A 24,658-nucleotide genomic window follows, 5' to 3' on the forward strand; every position below is an offset into this window, starting at 1 on the left:
TCTCTGCTTAACTGATAAGCACATTAAAATGTAAATTATTTGTAAGCCAAAAATCCTTTTAAAATGTTAAGAGTAAGGCACCTTTTTTGAGTACCATGCAACTGGAGGCACTATGTCACTTAATCTACCCAACAACCCTATAAAGTTGGTACTAATATTCTAATTTTATATATAAGGAAATCAAGTGTTAAAGAGATTAGTTTTCACAAAGATACACACCACTAGCAAGTGGCAAAAAGCTTAAATTCAAACCCAATGCCATTTGGTTCCAAATCCTATGAAAAAAGTACATTCCATGAAATACTATTAAGGTCAGTGTGTCAATTCTTACTGACAAGAAAGGTTAATGCACCACTCAAAATACCTAAATTTTACCTACTCTCTCAAAGGAAATTCTCTTTTAGGCTTTTTAATCAACAATATTATTGATTGACTCTATAAAATGCTGTTCATGAAAGTTCACTGTAAGAGGTCTAAAGTGTTCTTACCTTCTAAATAGTACATAAAAATTACAATGCTTTCACATGTATTCTATTATAGAAAATATTTTAGAATATTAGGATAAAACAGAAATTAAGAACCCATTGTTTAATAATGTGATAGACTACCTACATAAATAATACTGTATTTTTATTTTTGATTCTTCATGTTAATGAATAATGATTACAAAAATAACTCAAAATATATTAGAAATGGTTTTACAGTCCTATTTAAATGAAATTCTATTTCACTTATTTCAAAAAGGATTTGAAACAGCTCACAATTAAGAGTAATTATGATCTGGTAATGTACGACACAAAAGTAATGAAACCACATGGATCATCTTCCCCCAAAACTTCTGAATTACTTGAACATTTTTGCTAAACTAAAAGATTCATAAAGTTATATAGTAAACAAGAAAATATGACATTTCAATTATGACTAATTCAAATACTACTAATACCAAGGATTTAATAGCATTTTTCTGGTCACTAACCTTAGGGCTATATGTCTTAAAATATTGATAAAATATTATGCATTTGATATGATAGTGACTATTTTTGTTTGTAAGTATAATTCTAGAGGTTAATTTTATTATATTCTTCTCTGCAGGATTTAGACCATACCGTATTTTCTTCAGAGAAAATATCAAGTCCATTTTATATAAACTTGGAAGATTTAAAGCCATTTCAGACTTTTCTCCCTCATCATTTGCTTAACAAACCTTCAATGAACAGGAGCTTATGAATCATTACAGAAATAATTTCCAAAAATTACTGAATTTCTGTTAGGTAACAAAAAACTCATTTATCCACCCTAATATGACTCCTTCCTAATCACACTAACGTATTCACTATTATTGTACTTGATAAGCATCAGTTTCTATAGGTAGCATGCCTATAATTACCCCTAAAGACACAGACCACTATGAAAAAGTCAAATAAATGAAAAAGAAATAAAACACTACATTAACTTTCATTCAACACTAAGAAAGATATTAACTTAATAATTTCCTATTTCTTCTTAGATCTCAGACACAAAAGTCAACACTTGCTTGACACTATTAAAGACTAAGATATTCCCTGTCTTTTCTTTTGGAAAAGTGTACTCCAACACAATGAAATTATAAGCATGAACTGAGTATAACCCTAGACTTAGATAAAACAATTAAATATATAAATATTGACAGCAAATTTTCATATCAATTGATTGAAAACCCCCAAGTGGTTTTACTAAAATTAGTTTAGGATGCATACAAAGAGACTTCTGAGTTCACGTGTTATTTCATCATAATAGTCTCTGAATAGTAATTTAAGCTTTCTATCCTAATCCTTATCTTAAATCCTTTTAATAGTTTTGGGGAAATATCATAGCATTTTCTATTTTATATGTAATCAAACCATGAATTAGAGGGTTAACCAATTTGCTTAACTTAAAAAAATTAGTAGTAATTAACGTATGTATTGAAACATACCATATTACCTCTAAGTATATCACATTTACTAGAGCAAATTCAGAGAAGTCTCTCAAGTACAGCAGCTGACAAGCATGATTCTTTAAGTTGCTTAAAAGGTTTACTGAAAGCCATGAGGAAAAACCTCTTCATGAATCAGTTTTTGTGTCTGTTTCCTAAACAAACCAGACTTGTCTTAACACTTTTATATAAAAAAAGTCACACTTATTTCCCTGATGAATGTAAAAGACTTTAAATCTATTGTCTCATGAAAGTATTTTTCTATATGATAATTGGTTATGATAAGGTAAAAATAATAAAACATCTTATTTTCCTTATGATTATCATTATAACCTCATGTTCAAATTCACTAACTTAACTGGTTTGATTTAACAAAGTACCAAAATTGAAAGAGCAAAATGAATTTTTTTTCTTACCAAACAAAAGGTTATTTTTGTTTTTTTAATTTTTTTTAATGATGTGGCAATCAAAAGAATCAATGTAGGTATTGTAAAGGAAGCATATGGTTTTAGAAACTAAGATAAGAAATACCCAAGTTCAGGATGAAAATATATTATGGTAATACCTTCTTCCTGAAGGCAGCAATTATAATAAGCTCTAATAGTATTTGATCATATTTACCTGTCTCTATCTGGAGAATAATGGTCATCCATGACACGATGTCTATCCATTCGGCTAATTGTATTATAATGTCCCGTAGTAGAGCGTGTCCCTCGAAGTCCCTGTTCCACATTCCGACTGAAATAGCAAGATCCATTAAATATCTTAATAGACCATAGTCACATATTATACTAAGAAACAAAGTTTATTAATATAGTAGAAAAAGACAAAAATCACTGTAATGTCAAGTCCAAGGTTTTTGTTTTGTTTTAACTAATAGGAGATTGCTGCTATAACAGAGGTATAACATAAAAGTAAGCTAATATCAATGGGGATGGAGATAAGGATTATCAAAACTATTAATGGATGACTCCCAGGTGTATAGTAGTGATAACGAGATATGTAATACAGGAAGAGGAATAGATTTGTATGGAGAAAATGAGTTCAGCATGTTGCTTATAGACAATATACTGGTGGATCTTATTTTAGGGATATTAATTGTTATTTCTTTTAAAATCTAACTGATATCTTTAGAATTGATTAATGACTATTTTTTTAAGCTGCCATTCTTGGCCTGGATTGTCTACTTATATACTTCTTTTTCATGATGGAATAAACCTTTTACATAAGCTCCTGTTATTACGGGCTTTCTATTATGTGCAGGTGAATCTAATCTAAAACCCATGCCAATTTTCTATTGGCATGTTCAAATATTTTTTCCCTGGTAAAAGTCAAGTATTCTTTTTTTTTTTTTTTAACAAGGAAGGACTTAATTTATTAAAGCTACAAATTCAAAATCTCTTTCTCTCTTGCACTTTAAATTTCAGATTACAAATCTTATTACTCTACTGATAGGCCTACCACATTTAAACAATTACTTTTCAGAAGACTTTTAATAATTTTAGTCCCATTTACAAATTTAGTTAATTCAACATCTTCAAACATTTTAAACTATGTTTGTTAACATATTAGATTTTCTCTTCAATTAATTGTCTAAATTAACACTTTTAAAGTCCTTAATATCCTTATAAATTGTTAAATTTATAAATATAATAAACCTTTTTTCTTAAATAGTCCAATACCATGTACAAAATTAAGATTACAATTTAAAATTCTAAGTCTAAATGCCTAAAACTAATCAATTGCTCATTTAAAATAAGTGTTATAAGGCTGTCATTCTAAGAGTTCAAATATCCTTAAACATTGCAAGTATATAAAATGTGAAATTATGCACATATTTCCTGTTAGGAAACACATTACTTCCACGGTTCTTACTCCATTAAACCTTTCTGTACTTAACTGGATTGATCAGAGTTTTCCACTAAGCATAAGACCTGGAGTTGCAGATTTTCCAAGCAATTCTTCCCACTGCCCGTGCATTCCTTTTTAGTCTTCTCATGATTGTTCTTAATTGTATAGCTCCATCAAATTTTTTTTTCCAATTTCTTAAATTATCAATATCTATGTCATTCATGAGTATAATTAGTTGGGTCTAACTAGATCTGCTCAATATACATATGAGACTGGAAGTTGGATCTTCTTTATAACTGTAACTATAAAATTATATATAGGTCATCTTAAGTTACAAAGTAGCCCATATTTCATCTTACTCTCATTATAGAGGCTATTGATAGCAGGTATGTTTTTCCCTAAGTAACTTTTTTCTACAAGAATTTATTATCTTTGAAAATGTCCAATAATATTTTATGATAAATAGGCTTATAATATCATCTTACAAATAAAATGTTATGCTGTCTTACCTCTGTGGAGGAGGGACACTGGGTGACCAAGATCTAGTCCTTCCTATAACATCTACTCGGTGAGGAGACCCTGATGGTGAACAATAGTTTGATGACATTACTTGCTCTGGCACTGACAATGTTGAGCTTTGAAGATCTCGACCATTGTGTCGATAATCTAAAGGTGGAAATATTAAGATTATAGTTATCTATACACTAAGATCTTTTGTATTTTGTATTTCACTGAAAAAACATAAAATGTTAGTGAAGTTGAAAAGCTCTGAATATACTAAATGTAAAGCATAATGAATAAAGCATAATACTAAGATAAAATAATATCTTATAAACAAACACTTACATTGAAAAGGAAAGACAAATATTCAAATATTTAGAGAGCTACTATGTCCAAGGCCCTATGCTTGGTAGAGTAAAACTTTTTTACACAGTTAATAATATTCAGTAAAAGATTCAAGTTTATTCTAAAAACATTTTCATCTCTTCATTGACCTAGAAGAGCTTCAAATAGTTCTCAATAATTATAAAGGAGGGAGGCTCCAATAAAGATGTTAAAAAACAAAAAAAACAGTGGGAGGGGATATGGGGATATATGTATGCATATGGCTGATTCACTTTGCTGTACAACAGAAACTAACACAGTATTGTGAATCAATTATACTCCAATAAAGATCTATTTTAAAAAATAAAATAAATAAATAAATGATTAACTTGACAAAAAGTTTCTAATTTCTATAGTCTATAGTTATTTCTTTAAGAAATAAACAATATTAGAAAGCACTCTGAATACCATTTGAAGTAAATATGTAAATTTTGACAGATTCCAAGCATTTGAAGTTATCTCCATATCCTTTTTATAAACATCAAAATCAGGACTATGGTATTGTAGTTTTTGAAATGTTATCTTTCAAATGCATTATTAAAATATGGTATATGATGAAAAAACCATGTCTCAAAGATTACACTGGATTTCAAAATAGCAACATATAGGATATTACAGCAGTCTTTTTTCCTCAATGGATTATTAAATGATTCACTATATAGTAAAAAAATTGATAACAACATTGAGACAAGAAACGATGATGTTTCATGGTGGTAAAAAGTAATGAACCCAGGGTAAACACTTTGAGTTGTGTAGGTTTGCGAAATACTATTCTGTAACAACAAAAATTTTTCCAGAGAGTATTAACCAAAATAATGAATGATTCCTGAAAAGGTTTTTTCAAAAGATACAGTTCCTTTAACAGAATGGAAAAATAATAACATGATCATTTTTTTGTCATCCTGGAAATAGAAAATAAAAGAATTGAGATATGCCAAAAATGGCATCAAGATAAAGAGCTTTAATGACCTGAAGGAAAATATTTTGGGTGAAAAAAATCTGATGTGGCTAGATATTTAATAAAGAGAAGAAGTTGAAAAGTCAATTAACAGACTAGAACACAAGCAGGAAAAAACTGCTAATGATCTCCAAGCAAGAGATCATGAGAAATATGACTTTATTCAGGTTTAATTCACAAACCATAAAACACAAAAAATATTTTTGCAGTCTTAGTGAATTAATATATTGTTAACCCTTAGTGCAAAAAATAAAGGCTAAAAGATAGTCATTGGGTTTTTTAAAAGTAGTACACTGGTAGCATGCAAACTGACTCATATTCTATCAAAAAACTGTCCAACAAAAACTGTCAGTCACTGATGCAACTGCAGCACGTCTTACATACAATAAAACATATTTTGTTCATGATAAAATTGGTTATGCTTATGAAATTTGCTAAGCTAATTAACCTTCAAGAAGAAGAGAATCAAACATTTTTATAATATTTTGAGTATAATATATATAAAAATTTTGCCAGAATTTATTAAAAATAGCTACTTACCTAAAATATCAAATCATCAGATAAATTTCTAACCATAAGTGAGTCAATATTTTAAACTACAATACCATAATTTCAGAATGTAGCTGTACCTGATACTAATCCACATAACAACAATGAAAAAAATTTCAAAAAAGTGGATTCAAATATTTGACATACTTGGATATGTTAGTGATATTAAAAAGATTTTTTTCACACTGTTAGTGAAGTATAAAGAAGTTTCAGTTATATAACTTCTCAAATTTATTGTGAAATCCTTATTACTTAGTAGTTTAAAAATAGAAAATTGGTAAGTATTACTTATGAGACATCTTTCAATAGAATATTCAATCTAAGAACTGGTACAGGTATTCCAGCAACTAGAATTATTCAGTTTAAACTGCCATAGGCTGTTTGTGGGGAGGGGGCATAAAGAGGTAAGTCCTTTGTACCTCATTATATTTATCTATTTACATATTTACTGGTAAATAATGATGAGTTACACTTCCTTATTATTACTATAAAATAATTCTGAAATTCTTACCCGATACTACACCAATTCCATCATCGCAGTCATAGTCAGAGACTTCACTATCACTTATTCTCTTTGACCCTATGAAGCAAACAATAGCAATAATTAAAATTGCTGATCATTTAAGGAAAAAACCCCTCACCAACCTGAAAAACAAATGAAAGGAATTTGAATGGAATACTTGAGAATAAAAAAAGAGAGAAGAAAAGTCATTATGATGTCACAAACACCTGTTTTTACATATATTTCATTATGTGAGGATATTATTTTTGAAATGTATAAGATAAAGTTCCTAAAAGGATTAAAGCTTGAACTAATATTAAATATTAAATAATACATGTTAGTGATTTGATGCTGATTGATAAAATCTATTGGACAAAAAGCCGAGTCAAAAATAGCTCAATCAGGTCAGTTTTAGATGCTTGTAGACAAAGGCATTTAAATCTAGTAAACTTCAAAATACAAACAATGTTATATTCAAAGACATTCATGTGTCTTTTTCTAATATGCATGACTAATGAATTAAATATACCCAATTCTTTAATCTTTATTTTTCACACTCATGGAGAGGAAGCATAATTTAAGACATCTTAAATGTCCTTCCCTTACTATTACTTTAGTTGTTTTCTGTTGCTCTGAGAAAAATACGAGAAATAAATCATCCACAAACTGACTTACACATTGTGAACTGTTATGTTTTCTAAGAAACAACATAAGACAGAACAATAATAATTACTATTATTCAAGAGCCCTGTGTGTGTTTTCCTTACAACACAAATCTATAACAAAACTTTAAAACGTTAATCATGCTATGGCAAAAATAACATTAAATTGAATTAAGTAGAGCTTTGATGGCTAAAGCAGACTGTCTTCACACTTAATGATGACATATATCACATATATAAATAAACATGTTATAATTTGTTTTTTAATCTATCTTTTCTCCTACATGTGTCTCAGGAATAGGTACACCTTACATAAGAGAATCTTTTATTAAAGCATTTTTCCCTTCTTTGGTATCAGAAAATATTTAATGATAAATGAAGACAGTGTTGCTATTTCAAAAGAGAACTTGTTTTGTCCGTCTACTTACATAATACATTACTCATTACATAGACTAAACTCTGTTATCAGAAAATAAATACTTTCCTGTAAGGTTTATAAAACACTGAAAGCTCATGTTGCGTAAAATAGCAATAATTAAAACGTTCTAGGAATGCCCTCCAACATTTGCAACCTCTCCTTAGAAATACTCTCTCTATATTTTGTTTGTTGTAATCCCTGCCCTCTTGGGAGAGGGAGAGTCTTTCTTTTTTGCCGGGAACTGCAGTTCTTGTTTTTCTCCTTTTAATGTTTAGGTAGAAGATACCTATCTTTTTTGGTCATGTCGTCCCACTGAGTGTACTCACTACTGTTTTCCTTCCAAATCCATATGTCATAAAGTTTTGGACCCAATTGAATCTGAGGCTCTTATAGCACCCATTAATATGGAAACTACAGTTATCTGACAACATCCCAACAGAATGCTCACAAAAGGATTTATAGAATTAGGACATACATTCTAAATGAACTTGGGAGAAAGGAGGGATAACACAGATGAGGCTATTGAGGAGAGACTTAAGAAAAATTGCTCAGCTTGTAACAAGATTTTACCTTGTAAATGATCAAGGACAAAGCAATGATTAGTTTAATGTGCCAGGTACAGTACAGAGCATAAAGATTACGTGCTTTTTGTATTGGTCAAGGATCAGATCTGCCTTTAATGTAAAATAAGAATGACACCAGCAAAAGATGAAGTTCATTTTATCAGCTTTTGTGAGCGAGCCATCTTGTGTGTGAGGGTGCGGGTGAGAGTGGGAGGTGAGGTATATATGTGGTTTGTAAATGCTACTTCCTTTCAGAATCTTGATTACTTTCCTGATGGAAGTCTTGACCTATTTTGATATTAATCCTATAGAGGTTAAATATATTGCAGTTATGTTCTATGTGGATCTTGTCACATTCTGATGAAATCAAGTACTTAAGTTTAATGTCACTGAATGGATCAATCTTCTTTTTTAAAGAGAAGAAATTTTAAAATTTCTTTAAGAAATTTCCTGAGCTTGTATACAAGCACAGAGATACCCTTATTTTCTTCTGAAAGTTTAAAAATTTTGCTTTGTGCATTTATATCCTATCCATCTTGAACTAAGTTTCTGTATGGCATGAGATATGGATGCAACTTCACTTTCTATTTGGATAACACGTATCTCAGCATTGTTTATTTAATCATTCTATCTTTCCACAATGATCTGCAATGTCACTTCTGTTATAAATAAATGTATTCTATCTGCTAGGATTTGTTTGGTACTCTACTTCTTTTTCCTTGTACAGGCTCTCTATCTATAAACCAGTAACTCACTGTCTTTGTTATTACAATGTTATATATTGAAAAGCAAATCCTTTACCTAATTATTCATATCTTTGATATTTCTCCTTTGCGCTTCCATTTAAATTTTAGATTCAGGTTATCAAACTGCACAAAAACATCCTATAGGGATTTTGATTTGAAATGCACTGAATCAATACATCAATTCAGGGAGAAATGGCGTATTTTACAGCATTGTTTTACTAGCCATGAACATGGCATTCTCTTCATTTAAGTTTTCTTTAAGATCTCTCTATGAAATTTTTAACTTTGGTCACTCAAATTTTCCACATTTGCTGGATTTATCCTTTGTATCTTATCATTTCTATTGCTCTTAGAAATACTGTTAAAATTATGTTTTCTAACCTAATTGCTCATAAACAGAAATGCAATTTTATTGTAAAATAATGTGAATCAACCATCTTGTTAAAGTCTCTTTTTTCTTTACTTCTAATAAATGTATTATGGTTTAATTGGAATTTTTCTATGGAGACAATTTTCTTCCCAGTCCTAATGCCTTTTTTCTTTCTTTTTCCTGTCTTTCTATGCTAGTAAGCATAATACTGGAAAGAAATTTTACATTTCTTTCTAAATTCTGATTTTAAATAGAATTTTTCTAATATTTATCCATTTAAAGTGATATTTGCTGAATTTACATTCTATCAGATTGAGGAAAGTCTCATAAGTTCAGTGATATTTCATAAAGGATTTTCAATTTTTATTTACAATTCATTCTGGCCTGTTTCCTTCCTGTACTAACCTTTTGGTTTAGAATCAAGGTTACACTAGCCCAACTAAATATTGAGAATTAGTCCTTTTTTATTCTCTGGGAGAATTTGTGTAGATTAAAAAAAAAAATCTGTTCTTTGAAATTTTGAGAGAATTAATCTATAAAATTACCATGGTCTGGTGTTTCCTTTGTGGGTATATTTTAAATTGCTAATTCCACTTTTTGGTAGATGTAGAATGACTTACTAATTCAAGGTTTAGTAAATTATATATTTTATAGGAATTTGTTCACTTTGTCTAAGTTTTCAAAGTGCTTGTTACAATGTTTAAATTTTATTTTATAATCTATTTTCTGATATATCAATTATACATCCATTTGAATACTAACCGTACCTTCTTTTTATTGTCAATAAATTTCACTACAGGTTCATTTTGTAATTCACTTAAAGGATTAAATTTTGGGCTCCATAATCCTAACTAGAAATTTGTTTCTTGTTTTATTTAGGTTTTGCTCTTATTGTTAGGATTTCTTTCCTTCTATTTTTAATTTATTTCATTATTCTTTTCCTAAAAAACTGAATGAGTACATCATAATTTTCAACCTTCGAATGCTTTGTTAACACAAGCATTCTCTCCCAAGTACTTCTTTGCATTACACAAATATTTGTATGTAGTATATTCTTTAAAGTTTAGTTCTAGGTATTTTCTTCTTGGGTCTATAAGATATTTACCATATTTCATTAAATTTAAGACACTATTAACTGAATAATCCATGACAGTTGCAGAGATAATAGATCTTGAAAAAAATGTTCTTTAGAGTACAAGTCTATTTTTAAAATTTAACAAATGTATGGGTATAATTTATCTCTTTTTAAAAACCTTTACATAGTAACACTCTAGTTGAAAATAGCCTACAGCATATCAATTCTTTGAAATTTGTCAAAAAATGAATTATTGAATAGTATATTAATAATTCTTACAAGTGTTTCATGGACATAACAGATGAATATGAATTCATCAAATGTTAGGTTCAGAGTTCTTTGACCATGAGATTAAATTTGTTAATTCTGTGGTTTGAGTCTCTTCTACCCTAAATTTTTGTTTGCTTGACCAATAAATGATTGAGAGAGAATTATATTAGACTCTTCTTTAATGGTGGTACATTTGTTGATTTTTCTCTCTAGTTCTAATTTAATGCTTATTGAAGTTATTTCATTTATACATGCAGGTTTAAAATTATTTTAATAGACGTAAAAAATCATGTGAAAAAGTTTAACCCGCATTCATGATAAAATGTATCAGCAAACTACTGAGAAGGAAACTTCCTCAAACTGATAAAGGGCATCTACAAAAAACCTACAGCTAACATAACAATTATTAAATATAGAATGTATTCCCCCTAAGAGAAAGAATAAGCCAGTGATGTCCACTACCACCCCTTCTATTCAATACTGTACTTGCATGACAGTAAAATACAGCAAGGGAAATAAATGGAAGGTATACAGATTAGAAAGCAAGATGTAACATGATCACGTAAATTAAAAATCTTAAGGAAACTATAAAAAACTTAAGACTAACCAGTGAATTTAGCAAAACTCCAAGATACATAGTCAACATACAAAAATGAACAATGAACAATTAGAAAAATGTTTTCAAAACCACTATCATTTACAAGAATATTCAAACACATGAAATGTTTAGGAATACACTTAACAAAAAAAGTGCAAAACAAGTATGCCTCAAACCACAAAACACCACTGTGTTAGTTTCCTATGGCTTCTATAACAAAGTACCAAACACTATGTAGCTTAAAACAACAGAAATTTATTGTCTCACAGTTCTGGAGGGTAGAAGTCCAAAATCAGGGTGTCAGCAGTGCCATGCTCATTCTGATGTCTCTAGGGAAGAATCCTTCCTTGTCTCTTCTGGCTTCTGGTGTTTGCCCACAATCTTTGGCATTCTTTCACTTGTAGGTGCATCACTCCAGTCACATAATCGTCTTCTCCCTGAATGTCTTCAGACTGTCTTCCTTCTGTGAATGTCTATCTCTACGTCCAAATTTCCCCTTTTTAATAGGGTCAGCAGCCATATTTGATTAGGGTTTGCCCTTAACGACCACAGACATGAAAACTTGATTACGTCCGTAAAGACTCTATTTCCACATAAAGTCACATCTGGAGGTACTGGTTAGGACTTTAACATATATTTTTTGGAAACACAATTCAACTCATAACAACTGCTGAAAATGAAAGAAAATTTAAATAAACGGAGAGATTTTTCTGCAAAGTTGGAAACCAGAAGTTGTTAGATTAACATTCTCAGGGTGCTAAGAGAAAATAAAAGTCATTCTAGAATTTTATACATAGCTAAGTGTTCCACCAGGAATGAAGAAATAAAAATATACTCAGAAAATCAAAGCCTGTTTCCAGTTCTTTGAAAGAAACTCTAAAAAATGTGTATCTCAAAATAGAGAAATTTATCCCAGAAGGGATGAAAACAAAGGAGAGCAAAGAGAGCTGTAAAAATACAGATAAATATAAACAAACTCTGAATGAACAGAATGACAGTAATTATAATAATTACTAATTTGGAAGTAGAGGTAAAATTCTGGCAGTAATATGTTAAATGGTAGGGGTGAGGTTGTGAATCAGATTTTAACTTTTTTATATGGTTTGGGAAAAAAGGTAGCGATGTTAATATTACTTTGTTAAGGGTGCATGTTATAATTTCAATAGTAACTACTAAAAGAATAGAGATTAAAAATAAAAAACAGAGGGCACAGAATATGTTAGAAAAAAAGAATTATCTATATATATTTGTTTGTGTATGCATAGAATATCTCTGCAAAAATATAGACACTGGTAACAGTGGTTCATTCAGGGAAGGAGAACTAGATGTTTAAAAAATAGGGATGATAGTTTTTTTTCACTATATACACTTTTGAATTTATACCCTATGAATGTATTACTTAATTAAAAATCAGTAGCAAAATTTTACATGTTTCATTTGTAGGTGAAAAGCATTTATGTTCTCTGTTGAGAATATGTTCTATTAATTCAAGTTGGTTAACTGTGTAGTTCAAATTTCTGGGAGACGTTACTATGATTGTGGTTTTTTAACTTCTCTTTTCAATTCTTTCTGACTTTTATAATAGGTGTGATGTAACCAAGTCTAGGATTTTAGATGTTCGTCTGGCTCCTGCTGGTTCTCCTCCTACAGCTTCCTCCAGGCCTGTGCCACGCACATCTGCAGTTGCACACAAAGGACACCGGCTGCTTCTGCTGGTCACCCACAAAATCAGGGTTAGAGACAGACACCGGTTCTAGTTTGTCCTCGTGGGTTCTGGTTTTCCTTGATTTTCCTGGTTTTCATGCATTTTTCCTTTACAACCTGACCTATGACTTGCAGTAACTTTAGGACTCCCTAGTGGATGAACAGCCTTCCATACTTTTCACTAGCTCCCCTTTGTGGTCTCTGGCAAGTGACTTTACTCAGATTCTTCAATTATACTCTTAAAAACCTTCTTACAAAGAAGTCCCAGCTTATCTTATAATTTTGTAAAATTTAATCTTTATAATAAATCTCTTATTCCACATCTGTAATAGTGCTTTAACTTCCTGACTGAAGCTTAACTTATATAGTATTTAAGTTCTTAATCCAGCTAGAGTTAATATTTTTGTACATATTGCAAGACAGGAGATTTAATTTAACCTATTTTCTTTTCTTTATGGATAATAACTTTTTCCAACTCTTTAATTAAATTGCCTATTTCCCCCCTCTTGGTCTGACATATTACTTCAGATCCTTATATAAGACAGTCTTATATAAGAGATTCTGCTTCTGGGCTCTCTACTTATTCTACTGATTGATTTATTCTCATACCAGTTGCACACCATGTCAAGTACATTAAATGCTGATATCTGATCAAACAATTAGCTCCTCCCTGCCCTCACAAGAAGCTTTCTAACTATTTTTTGGCCCTTTAGTTCTCTGTACACTTAAAATCTGGCCATCAGCTTCCATAAAGATATCTGATAAGATTGCAACTGAATTGAATCATTAGGTCAAACAGGGGAAATTGGCAATAATGTTGAGTCTTCTTATCGATGGTTATGGCATATATCCATTTATTTAAGTGTTCTTTAATAGTTCTTAATAAAAGTTAAAAATTTTTTCCTATGGTAGTTTTACACAACTTCTGCTAGATTTATTCCTAAATATTTGATATTCTCTGTTACTATTGTAAATTACATCTTTTAAAATTTATTTATTCTATTTGATACTAGGGTATAGAAATGCAATTGACTTTTATATATTAATCTTATATACAGCTTTCCTGATAAATCATAATTTGTCTATAGATTCTTTTCAAAGTTTGAGTTAAACAATCATGTCAACTGCAAATATCTTTTTTCTTCCTTTGAATCCTTAATGTTTCTAAATTCTTTTGTCTCATGTACTAAGACCTCCATTACAATTATTTTCTTGTGTGGGTTTAAAACAAAATAATTCTATCATTGGCAATTTAAGATGAAATTTCCTGTAGATATTTAATAGATATTCTATCAAATTGAAGAAGTTCTTTTCTAACTAATAATTTGCTAAAAAATATATATGAATTTATGTTGAATTCTACAAAATGTTTTTTATTCATTATTGAAAATGACCATAGCTTTTCTCCCTTAATCTGTAAACATGCTTAACCACATGAATAGATTTTTATAAAATTTTGGAATTGATTTCTTATTTTCAATACCTTTTTGGTCATCTATATTTAGGAGTGAAATGGACTTATAAATTTCCTTTCTTTGAATGGCTTTGTAGAATTTTGGTATAAAAGTCATGCTAACTTTGTAAATGAGCTTAGAAATGTTTTTACTTTATTTATATTACATTCCAGAGTCTTATTAGATTAAGATAACCTGTTAAAAGTTAGTATAAATCACCCATAAAAAATGACTGGTTCTAGTGGGTTTTTTATTTTCAAAAGTTTTACTACTTTCAACATATTAATAATATTTGTGGTTGAAGGAATGTTTAAAGTTTTTATTTCTTATTGAGTCAGTTTTCATAAATACTATTTTTCTAGGAATTTGTCCATAATATGTCCATGTTTTTGAAGTTATTTTTGTATACTTGTAGACAGAGTTCCAACAGCCTAACTGAACTTATTATAATATCAACTTTATCTGAAATTATCTCTTCCTTTACGCAATTATTTTTTTGTGCCAAGTCTGTTCTGATAATGTCAGAGTTTTCAGAATTTTATCTATTTAGTTATTTTTTCTTTTGTTAGTTTTCTATTTCATACATTAATTTGCATTTATTAGAGCTGTATATAAATAGAATCATACAGGCGGTATTCCTTTTGTCTGTCTTCTTTCACTCAGTACAATTGTTCTGAGATTCATCCATGCTGTAGTGTATATCAACAGTTCCTTCTTTTTTATTGGTGAGTAAAATTCCATTTCATGTCTATACCACAGATTGTTTGTCCATTCCCCAGTTGAGGGGCTTTTGGGTTGTTTGGCTATTACAAATCAAACTACAATAAACATTCATGTACAAGTTGTTGTTTGGATATACGCTTTCACTTTGGTAAATACCTAGGAGTAGAATGGTTGCGTTATATAGTAGGTGTATGTTTAACTTTTTAGAAACTGCCGAAGTATTTTCCAAAGAGGCTGTAACATTTTACATTTCCACAAGCAATGTATGAGAGTTTTAGTCACTTCCCATTGTCCCCAATATATAGCACAGACAGCCTTTTCCATTTTAGCTATTCAAGTGTGTAACAGTATCTCATTTGCATTTCTCTGAAGACTAATGTTGAACATCTTCTCATATATTTATTTTCCATCCCTATATCTTCTTTAATGGCCTTTCATATTTTATGTCCACTTTTTATTGGTTGTTTTTCTTACTGATGAGTTTTGACAGTTCTCTATATATTTTAAATATAAGTTCTTTATCAGATATATGGTTTGTAAATATGTCTCCCAGCCTGTGGTGTGGCTGTTCATTATCCTAACAGTGTCCTTTAAAGAAAAAAAAAGATAATTTTATTTTGAGGAAGGCCAATTTATCAGTTTGTTACTTAATGGAACACAATTTTGGTACCCTAAGAAATCTCTGCCTAACCCAAGGTGACAAAGTTTTCTCCTAGGAGTTTTATAATTTTAAGGTTTACACTGATTTTGAGTTAACTTTATAATGGTGTGAAATGTGGATAGAAGTTCATTTTTTAAATCACTTGACCTTTTGTACCTGGCATTTTATTTAGCATAACATTTTTTTGTTCAACCACATTGTTGTCTGTATTAGCACTTTGTTCCCTGTTATTTATAGTAATCCACTGTATGGATACCACATTCCACTTTTGACCATTATGAATAATGCTGTACATTCAAGTACAAGTCTGAGTGGATATTCACTTTCATTTCACCTGCCTGCCAGTGAATTGCTGGGTCATATGGTAAATTTATTTTTAATTTTTTAACAAACCACCAAACTGTTTTCCAAAGAACTATACCATTTCACATTTCTAGCAGTAAACATATTATGGTTCTAACCTCTCAATATCCTTGCCAGAATTTGTTATTATTCATCTTTTGTATCATACTGATTGCAGTGGATATGAACTGATAATCTTAATGTGGTTATAATTTGCATTTCACTAACAAATAATGATTTGAGGCATCTTTTCATGTGCTTATTTGTCATCCGTACGTCTTCTTCCATTAAATCACAATTGAAATTTTTTTCCCACATTTTGATTGCATTATTTGTCTTCTTATTATTGAATTTTAAGGTTTCTGTATATATTGTGGGTGCAAGTATTTGTCAAATATATGACTTGCAAGTATTTTCTCCCAGTCAGTGGCTCATCTTTTTACCTTCTTAATGGTGTCTTGAAGCCAAACATTTTAATTTTTTATGAAGTCCAATTTATTTCTTCAGTCTTCTATTAATTTTGCCTTGGGTGTTGTATTAAAGAAACCTTTGCCTAACCCAAGGTAATACAGATTCTCTCCTATTTTTTTTCTAAGAGTTTTATAGTCTTAGCTTACAGTCAGGTCTGTGATTCATTTTTAAGTTAACTGTTATGGATGGTGTGAGATAGTTTCTAAAATAATCTTTTAACATGTGGATATTTGATTGTTCTTGCACTATTAGTTAAAAAGATAATTCTTTTCCCACTGGATTGCCTTGGCACCTCTGTTGAAAATCAGTTGACCATAAATATAAGGGCTTATTTTAAAATTCTGAATTAGGTTCCATCTATTGGTACATTTATCATTATGCCAGCACCACAATATTGTGATTACTGTAGCTTTATAAGTTTTGAAATCAGGAAATGTAGGACTTCCAAATTTGCTTTTGTTTTTGTTTTGGCTGCTCAGGATCCTAGGCATGTCCATGTAAATTTTAAGATCAGCTTATTAATTTCAGCAAAAAGTCCTGCTTAGATTTCGATATGGATTATATTGACTCTATAAACCAATTTGGGGAAAAATCACCATCTTAATAATATTGAGTCTTTCAATCCATGAATGTGAAATACCTCTCAATTTATGTAAATTGTCCATTAATCGTTTCCAGCAATTTTTGTGATTTCTTTAGTATGCAAGTTTGCACTTATTTTTGAAATTTATTCACAAGTATTAAAAATTTTTTTATTCCGTTATGAATGAAAATATCAATATTTTAAATTTCCTTTTCAAAATGTTAGTGGATAGTATATAAAATACAATTGATTTCACATATTGTTCAATTATCTTGGAACCTTGCTGACACTGTTTATTAGCTTTAGTAGTTTTCTGTGGATTCTTTACAGTTTTCTACGTATGGAATCATGTCATCTGTGAATAAAAACAGTTTCACTTCTTCCATTCCATTTTGAATGCCTTTTATTTATTTTTTCTTGCCTGACTACTTTAACTAGAGTCTCAGGTGCACTGCTGAATAGAAGCGGTAAGAGCAGACATCCTTACCTAGTTCCCAATTAAAGGGAAAACATTCAGTCTTTTACAATTAAAAATGGTGCCAGCTGTAGGTTTTTGTACGTTCTCTTTATCAGGTTGAGGATGTTCCCTCCTATTCCAACTTTACTGATAGTTTTCTTTGTGAATGGATGTTGGATTTTGTCATAGCTTTTCCATCTCATGTGAATGATCACATGGTTTTTGTCCTTTTTTCTATTAATATGTTGAATTGATTTTTAGTTAGTAAACCAACTTTACATTACTGGGATAAATCCTTCTCAGTTATAGTATATAACATATTGCTGGATTTGATTTACTAATATTTTGTTGAGGATTTCATATTTATATTCATGGATATTGATCTATAGTTTTCCTGTGATATATGTTTGTCTGACTTTGGTATCAGGATAATATTGGCCTTAGGAAATTAATTAGAAAATATTTCCTTCTCTTTTTTTCTCAAAGAATTTGAGAAGTATTGTTATTTCCTTTTACATGTACCATAGAATTCATCAAATTCATCATTGGTGAAGCCACCGGGCCTAGGCTTTTCTTTGTGGGAAAATCTTCATTACTGATTCAGCTTTTTTATGTGTTATAGGTTTATTCAGACTTTTTGGATCAGTTTCTGTAATTTATGACTCTCTAGAAATTTGCCCATTTCATCTATGTTAATTTCATAGCATAAAGGTGTTCATTATATTCCTATGTGATTTTCCAAAGAATTCCCATAGGAATCCCTTTAATTTCTGTTAAATTGGTAGTGATTTCCAATGCATTTCAGTAATTTGTGTCTTTTTTCTTGGTCAATTTTGTTGAGCTCTTCAAAAACCATAGTCAATTCCTTTTTTGTTTTGTTTTTTAAAAATTAATACAATCCAACAATCTCTATAAATTTTCTCTGTGTAATTTGAAGCTGCATTATTACATGTTTAAATGTTGAGGATTGGTATGTTCTCTTGATTAATTTACCCTTTTATTATTATAAAATGACATTTATCCCTGGTAATATTCTTTGCTCTAAAATCTAATTTGTCTAATATTAATATAGGGTAATCCATATCTCTTTTAATTGATATTAATGTGTTATCTTTTCCATACTTTTCATTAAACTTCTTTGTGTTTTTATATTTAAAATGGGTTTCTTGTAGGCAGCATATAGCTGGTTTTTGCCTTTTAAAAAAAACCAAAATGCCTTTTAATTGAGGCATTTTTACTATTTACATTTAATGTGATCATTGACTTGGTTGGTTTACATCTATCAACTTGCTATTTATTTTCTATTTGTCCCATCTGTTCTTTGTTCCATTTTCCCTCTTTTTCTGTATTCTTTTGGATGAAATGGCTATTTTTCTGGTCCCATTTTCTCTCTTCCGTTGGCTTATTAGCTATAACCCTTTGTTTTGTGGTTTTAGGGCTTACGGTATACATACTTATTACAATCTCCTTTCAATTCATATACTACTATTCATATAGTATACTATAAAAACACTACAGTCATACACTTCTATTTTTCCTCTCCTAACCTTTGTGCTGCTGTTGTCACATATTTCACTTTAACATATATTGCAAACCCTATACTGTATTGCTATTGTTTCAATGGTCAATTATATTTAAAGGTATTTAAACAACAAGAAAATATCTTACATATTTATCCATGAAGTTACCATTTCTGGTGTTCCTCATTCCTTTATATACATTTCTATTATATATCTCTGTCTGGTATCCTTATTCTTCTGCTTGAAGGACTTCCTTTAACATTTGTTTTAGTGCAAGTCTTCTAGTGAAGAGATCTTTTAGTAGTTGTATGCTTGAAAACTCTTTATTTTGCCTTCATTTTTGAAAGAAATATGAATGGGTATAAATTCTAGATTGATATTTGTTTCTTTAAGTACTTGCACTGTTTCCAATGAAAAATCTGTGGTCATCTTTACCTTTACTCCGCAGTTATGTGCTGAGTTTGTTTTCTCTGGACGCTGTAAGATTTTCTATTTGTTATTAGCTTTAAAGAACTTAATTTTAATGTGCCTTGGTTTATTATTCATGTTTCTTGTGCTTGGAAGTTCAGTGAGATTCCTTGATATGTGGGTTTATGGTTTTCAACAATTGATCAACAATTATTTCTTCAAATATTTTTGTGCTTTCCCCCTCTCCATTCCTGTAGGGACTTAAATTACCTGTGTATTAGGTAGCTTCAAGTTGTCCACAGTTCACTTTGATCCTTTCAGTTTTTGCTCTAAAAATTTTTTAATGTAATACAGTGTTCACTTCTAGGGCTAACTGTTCTCCACTACTGAGGTCAGACATTTCTGCATACTCAACACAATGTCCCATGAAACTTGATGTTTTCAGACTCACTGAAAAAAACAGACACTATTCTCAGGTACTATTACCTCTAATCCTTTTGGGTGGTTCTTTTCCCAGCGTTGGGTAGATTCCTCCATTCACTCACTGATCAAGCTCAGCTGAACACTTGAGAAGGACCCTCTGTGGATCTTTGAGTTCTCTCTTTGCACAGTTCTCTCCTTTCCAGTATTCTGTTCTGTGAACTCTAGCCTTCTGTCTCCCTGAATTCAGCTCCATCTCCCTAACTCTGGAAGTCTGTAGGTTCCATCTGTGTTCCTTCCACTATGCTGTGTGCAGGAAATTCTCTTAAAGAGAGGTAGGCAAGGGCAATTTTAGGGTTCAACTCATTTGTTTACCTTCTTTTAGTAATTACTGTCCTCAGATGCCTGATACCCAGTGTTATTCAAACAGTTATATCATGTATTTGTCCATTTTTGTTGTTGCTTGAGGTGGGAAAGAAAGTGCAACCCCTTTTACTCAATCCTGGTTGTAAATGGTAAATCCTTCCTTTCATTTTCATTTAGGGACTGAAATTTCAGTTTGCTATTCCTAAGTTTTTAAAATAATTTTTCATTTAGGGACTGAAATTTCAGTTTGCTATTCCTAAGTTTTTAAGATAATTTTTTCCTAATCTTATTCAAGAAGAAAATTTTTTTAAATATAAAAGTTCATTAGACTAAATATATTTTAAAATATTAACCTTACTAAAATTGTTAAAACCAAGAGAAATCCCAGTAACCAGTTAAAAAACTTAACATCAGTTTAAATATCTTGACATATACTCTGCGCATGTGTGAATTTAAAAGTCATAATACATTGGAGTAGAAAACCTAAATCTATTCAGTTTTCTTTGGAAGATATGAAAAAAATGGCTAAAATGATAGAAACTACAGCAAACATTGTAGTTTTAATTATGTTTTAATTCAACATACTTAGAATTTTTAACACTATCCCTCCATAAGTCAAAAATATACCAAATTACATCCATATAAATTCAAAAGTTCTGAAACAGTGTACATGATAACACAATACGCACTAAAACATACTTCATTGATGAAATGATACCATACTAAAGGAGACAAGATTAGACACACTGAAATCATAAATCACTATATTTCAACAAATGGTTTTTAATACCAAAATAATAAAGATGTCAACATGGAGATACTGGAAAAGTTCTATAGGTAGAAAAAGGAAGCTAGTGATATTTTGTTTAGGAATTTAACATATGCACAATAGCCAGACAAGGCACAAAACAACAAACCAATTAAACTGTGCATGTGAATACATGCATTAAGCATTGCACATGCTAAAATTTACCTGAATTATATGAACATAAGGCTTTATCTGGAAAAAAAAATGTTAAAGTGTCAAAAATACATTTAAAAATCTTTATATGCAAAAGGGATATTAAAATCTAATTTCTGCTCTACATTACAGACTGTCATTTAACATTTTCATTTAAAAGTTTAAAAGGCCATACTAATTCAGAATAAAATAACAAAGGAAGATACATCATATCTAAATTAGTAAAAATTCAAATTATAAATATGTTAGTAGAGACTTTGATTAAATGAAACAATTAGAGGCTAAGAGAGAAGTACAAATTAGAGAAGGTACATAAAATCAAAGGGCCTGCCCTGCATACTAATGGTTATCAATTCTATTTTATACTATGTGGCCACATAACATACCATGAAATGTAAGAGATAATTGTTACACACAGAAATTTGGTATACAAGAAGCAACTAATGAACTTAAATTGAAGGGATCTTCTTAGAAAAACATTATTAATTTTGGAATTCCTGATTTTGGAAAGAGTATATTTTAAAATTGATTTCTTTCTGGAAGAGGAAAACTTTGAAAATTCATAAAGAACAAGTTATTTTGATGTTCTCACTCAGTAAAAAATATAAATGTAGAAATCATCACAGGTAAGTTAGCAGAGTACAAATTAGTTAGATTCTTCTATTTCTAAATATTTACTAAGTTTCAAAAGGTAGCACAATATTAACAAATTGTTTTTACATTTAAAGATAAGTAAATTATCATCTGAATATACATTAGAAATTTAAAGGAATGTATGATCAGGCCACAAAAATACTAAGTAGGGAAAAGATGCCATAATACCTGGAAAAAAGTAAATATTTACCCTGACACATATAAGTTGTTAGCCAAAAGACAATAAATCACAGGAAAATGAAACAACAGGTTCACTGGTTATTATATAGAAGCTTAGTTTCTAATGTTTAATTTTTTTTTTAAGTTTGAATGACTTGATTCTAAACTTTACTTAACAAACAGAGAAGTAGTACATTAGGCCTTATTATACATGATTGATCTGTCCCATTGGTAATCTATACATTGCTGGAATTATATAGATTATTTGGGGGGAAAAAGAACTTTATTCTGTCACCTATATAGGAATTTCATAAGAGCACAAGTATAAAATTGTAGAAATTAGAAAATAGTAGAGTTAAATATTTTGTGTTGTAACATTTTATCAAGGGCATATTTTCATAAATTAGCAATACACTGAATCAACTAGATTAAACTAGGATTTTATAAAAAATCAACACAAATTCTAATTTATTTGAGCAACACTTACTATTACTCTAATTACCAGGTTTCAAACTTACTTTACAACATTTTCATTTAAAATAGATTGACTATATTCATCACAAATTTTTTAAATCTATTGATAATCTTCTCTGAGTTTCCTTCCATTACTTTAATATAGAACTTGGTTAAATACTCACTCATGTTTTTCTAGTCCTTTAACATTTTAACTTTTTAAATTTTGTTAATTCTGAAATTAATTTTGGTATATGGTATATAAAGGCAGTGGTGTGCTGGTAGAGGTTGAACAACTGTCTCTCTGGGGGGAAAAAAAGCCTTGACTTGTAACACTTGCCTATTTCCGTAATGTAAATACTCCCCTATAGCCAATTTCAAGTTACCAAAGTCACAGTATGGGAAGGGAAGAGATACATATACAATTGGCTCTATCTCCAGCATACCATCGGAAAAGAATTGTTTACCATACTGAAATTAAAATATAATGGGAAGAAATGATCTTAGAGGAAGCTACTAAGGTAAACTGAAAGTAAAAAGACTGATGGTGCTTCAAGATGTCGAAATCTCTTCTTAAACCACAAAGTAAAAGAAAAGCCTGAAAGTAACAATAATTAAGAGCCTCATCATCCAAAAATAAAGACAATGAAAATAAGAAGAGATAAAGTTACAACAACCTTTCTAAACAAGAAAAAAAAGCAGAAGATAAAGTAATATTTTAAAAATTACACAATCAACAGATCACATGCAAATAACTGATACTGCAAAATTGTCATAAAAAGAGGTAATCACAAGGCATGCAGCAAAAAATTGTAGGAAAAAGCATGATAGTGGTGTGTTATATAGTTAATAAATAAAAATAACGTTACTTTAAAAAAGATTTAATTGCTATAATGTATATAATTTTAAATTGTAATATAAATTGTTATATAACATTTCTTTAAAAACACTGAACATAATTGTAAATCTAAGTAAATATCTATGTCGAAAAAGTATTTTACATGCTGATACAATTAACATTTTGAGTAGTTTTAAAATTCTCTGTAGACATCTTTGTATCATGTCAAATAATTTTTATTAAATATTTAGAATAATAATATTCATAATCATAATGATTTATCCATATATGCAAATTCATATTAATATAACATATCTAAACCCTGGAATTTAGAATGGGTATATATTTAGTAAAGAAAATATTTTTGTAGTGTTCTCCCTTCTTCATGTCATTCTGCTGTTTGTGTTCGTCAAAGATAACTCTGAATCATGCAACTTTGTTCTTGGGAACAGGGTCCACATGTAACAATGTGTCCTCAGTAAAACTGAGAGTATGCTCCACATTAATAATATATAATGCCTTTTTTGTCAAGAATACTATGGTAAAAGTATAATTTCATATCCTTCTTACATCTTGAATGATCTGGACACTATGGTTTAATGACATATTTAACTGATCTAAGTTTACTATGCCCTTTCTCTATTTCAAAGGTATTATCTGAGGATTTTCTGTAAAGTACTCTGTTGTTAAGCTGACCCCCAAAATGGTTTTTCACTTATATCATTATATCAATTTTAAACTCAGAGGTAGTCCCATGGTGATTTTCTTTTTTTATCACTATTAGTCTAATAAATATGCCCTTGGGAAGAAAGGAACATAAAATGAAATAATCAGTCCAACTACCAAGAATTATAAGGTTTAATTCAGCAGTGTAAGTTTTCACTGCCAGAATTTAGAATAAGACATTTTAATCAGTTTAAGATTAACAATCAAAGGATTATACTATTAAAACTGTAAAATGGGCATCACTATAATCAATATAGAATTAAAGACACTAAAGTTTTCAAACTGTAGCTCTTTCTCCACAAACACTGTAAAGTACCTAATATTTTAAAATGACCTTAGACAGTGAATATGAGTGTT

General features: G+C 29.9%; 1 protein-coding gene across 26 annotated transcripts in view; it reads right to left on the minus strand.

Annotated features, from left to right (window-relative positions):
• RIMS2 (regulating synaptic membrane exocytosis 2) overlaps positions 1-24,658 on the minus strand; it is a 590,702-nt gene that overhangs the window by 213,475 nt on the left and 352,569 nt on the right. For all 26 annotated transcript variants that reach the window (XM_082364215.1, XM_082364218.1, XM_082364205.1 and 23 more), the window contains 3 exons: positions 6,709-6,777; positions 4,315-4,471; positions 2,576-2,692 (listed from right to left, as the gene is read on the minus strand). In XM_082364215.1, coding sequence (XP_082220341.1) covers positions 2,576-2,692; positions 4,315-4,471; positions 6,709-6,777 — 343 coding nt within the window. The remainder of the gene's footprint in view (positions 1-2,575; positions 2,693-4,314; positions 4,472-6,708; positions 6,778-24,658) is intronic.

The sequence above is a fragment of the Balaenoptera borealis genome, assembly GCF_965194805.1.
Source record: "Balaenoptera borealis genome assembly, chromosome: 17".
Taxonomy (NCBI): Eukaryota; Metazoa; Chordata; class Mammalia; order Artiodactyla; family Balaenopteridae; genus Balaenoptera; species Balaenoptera borealis.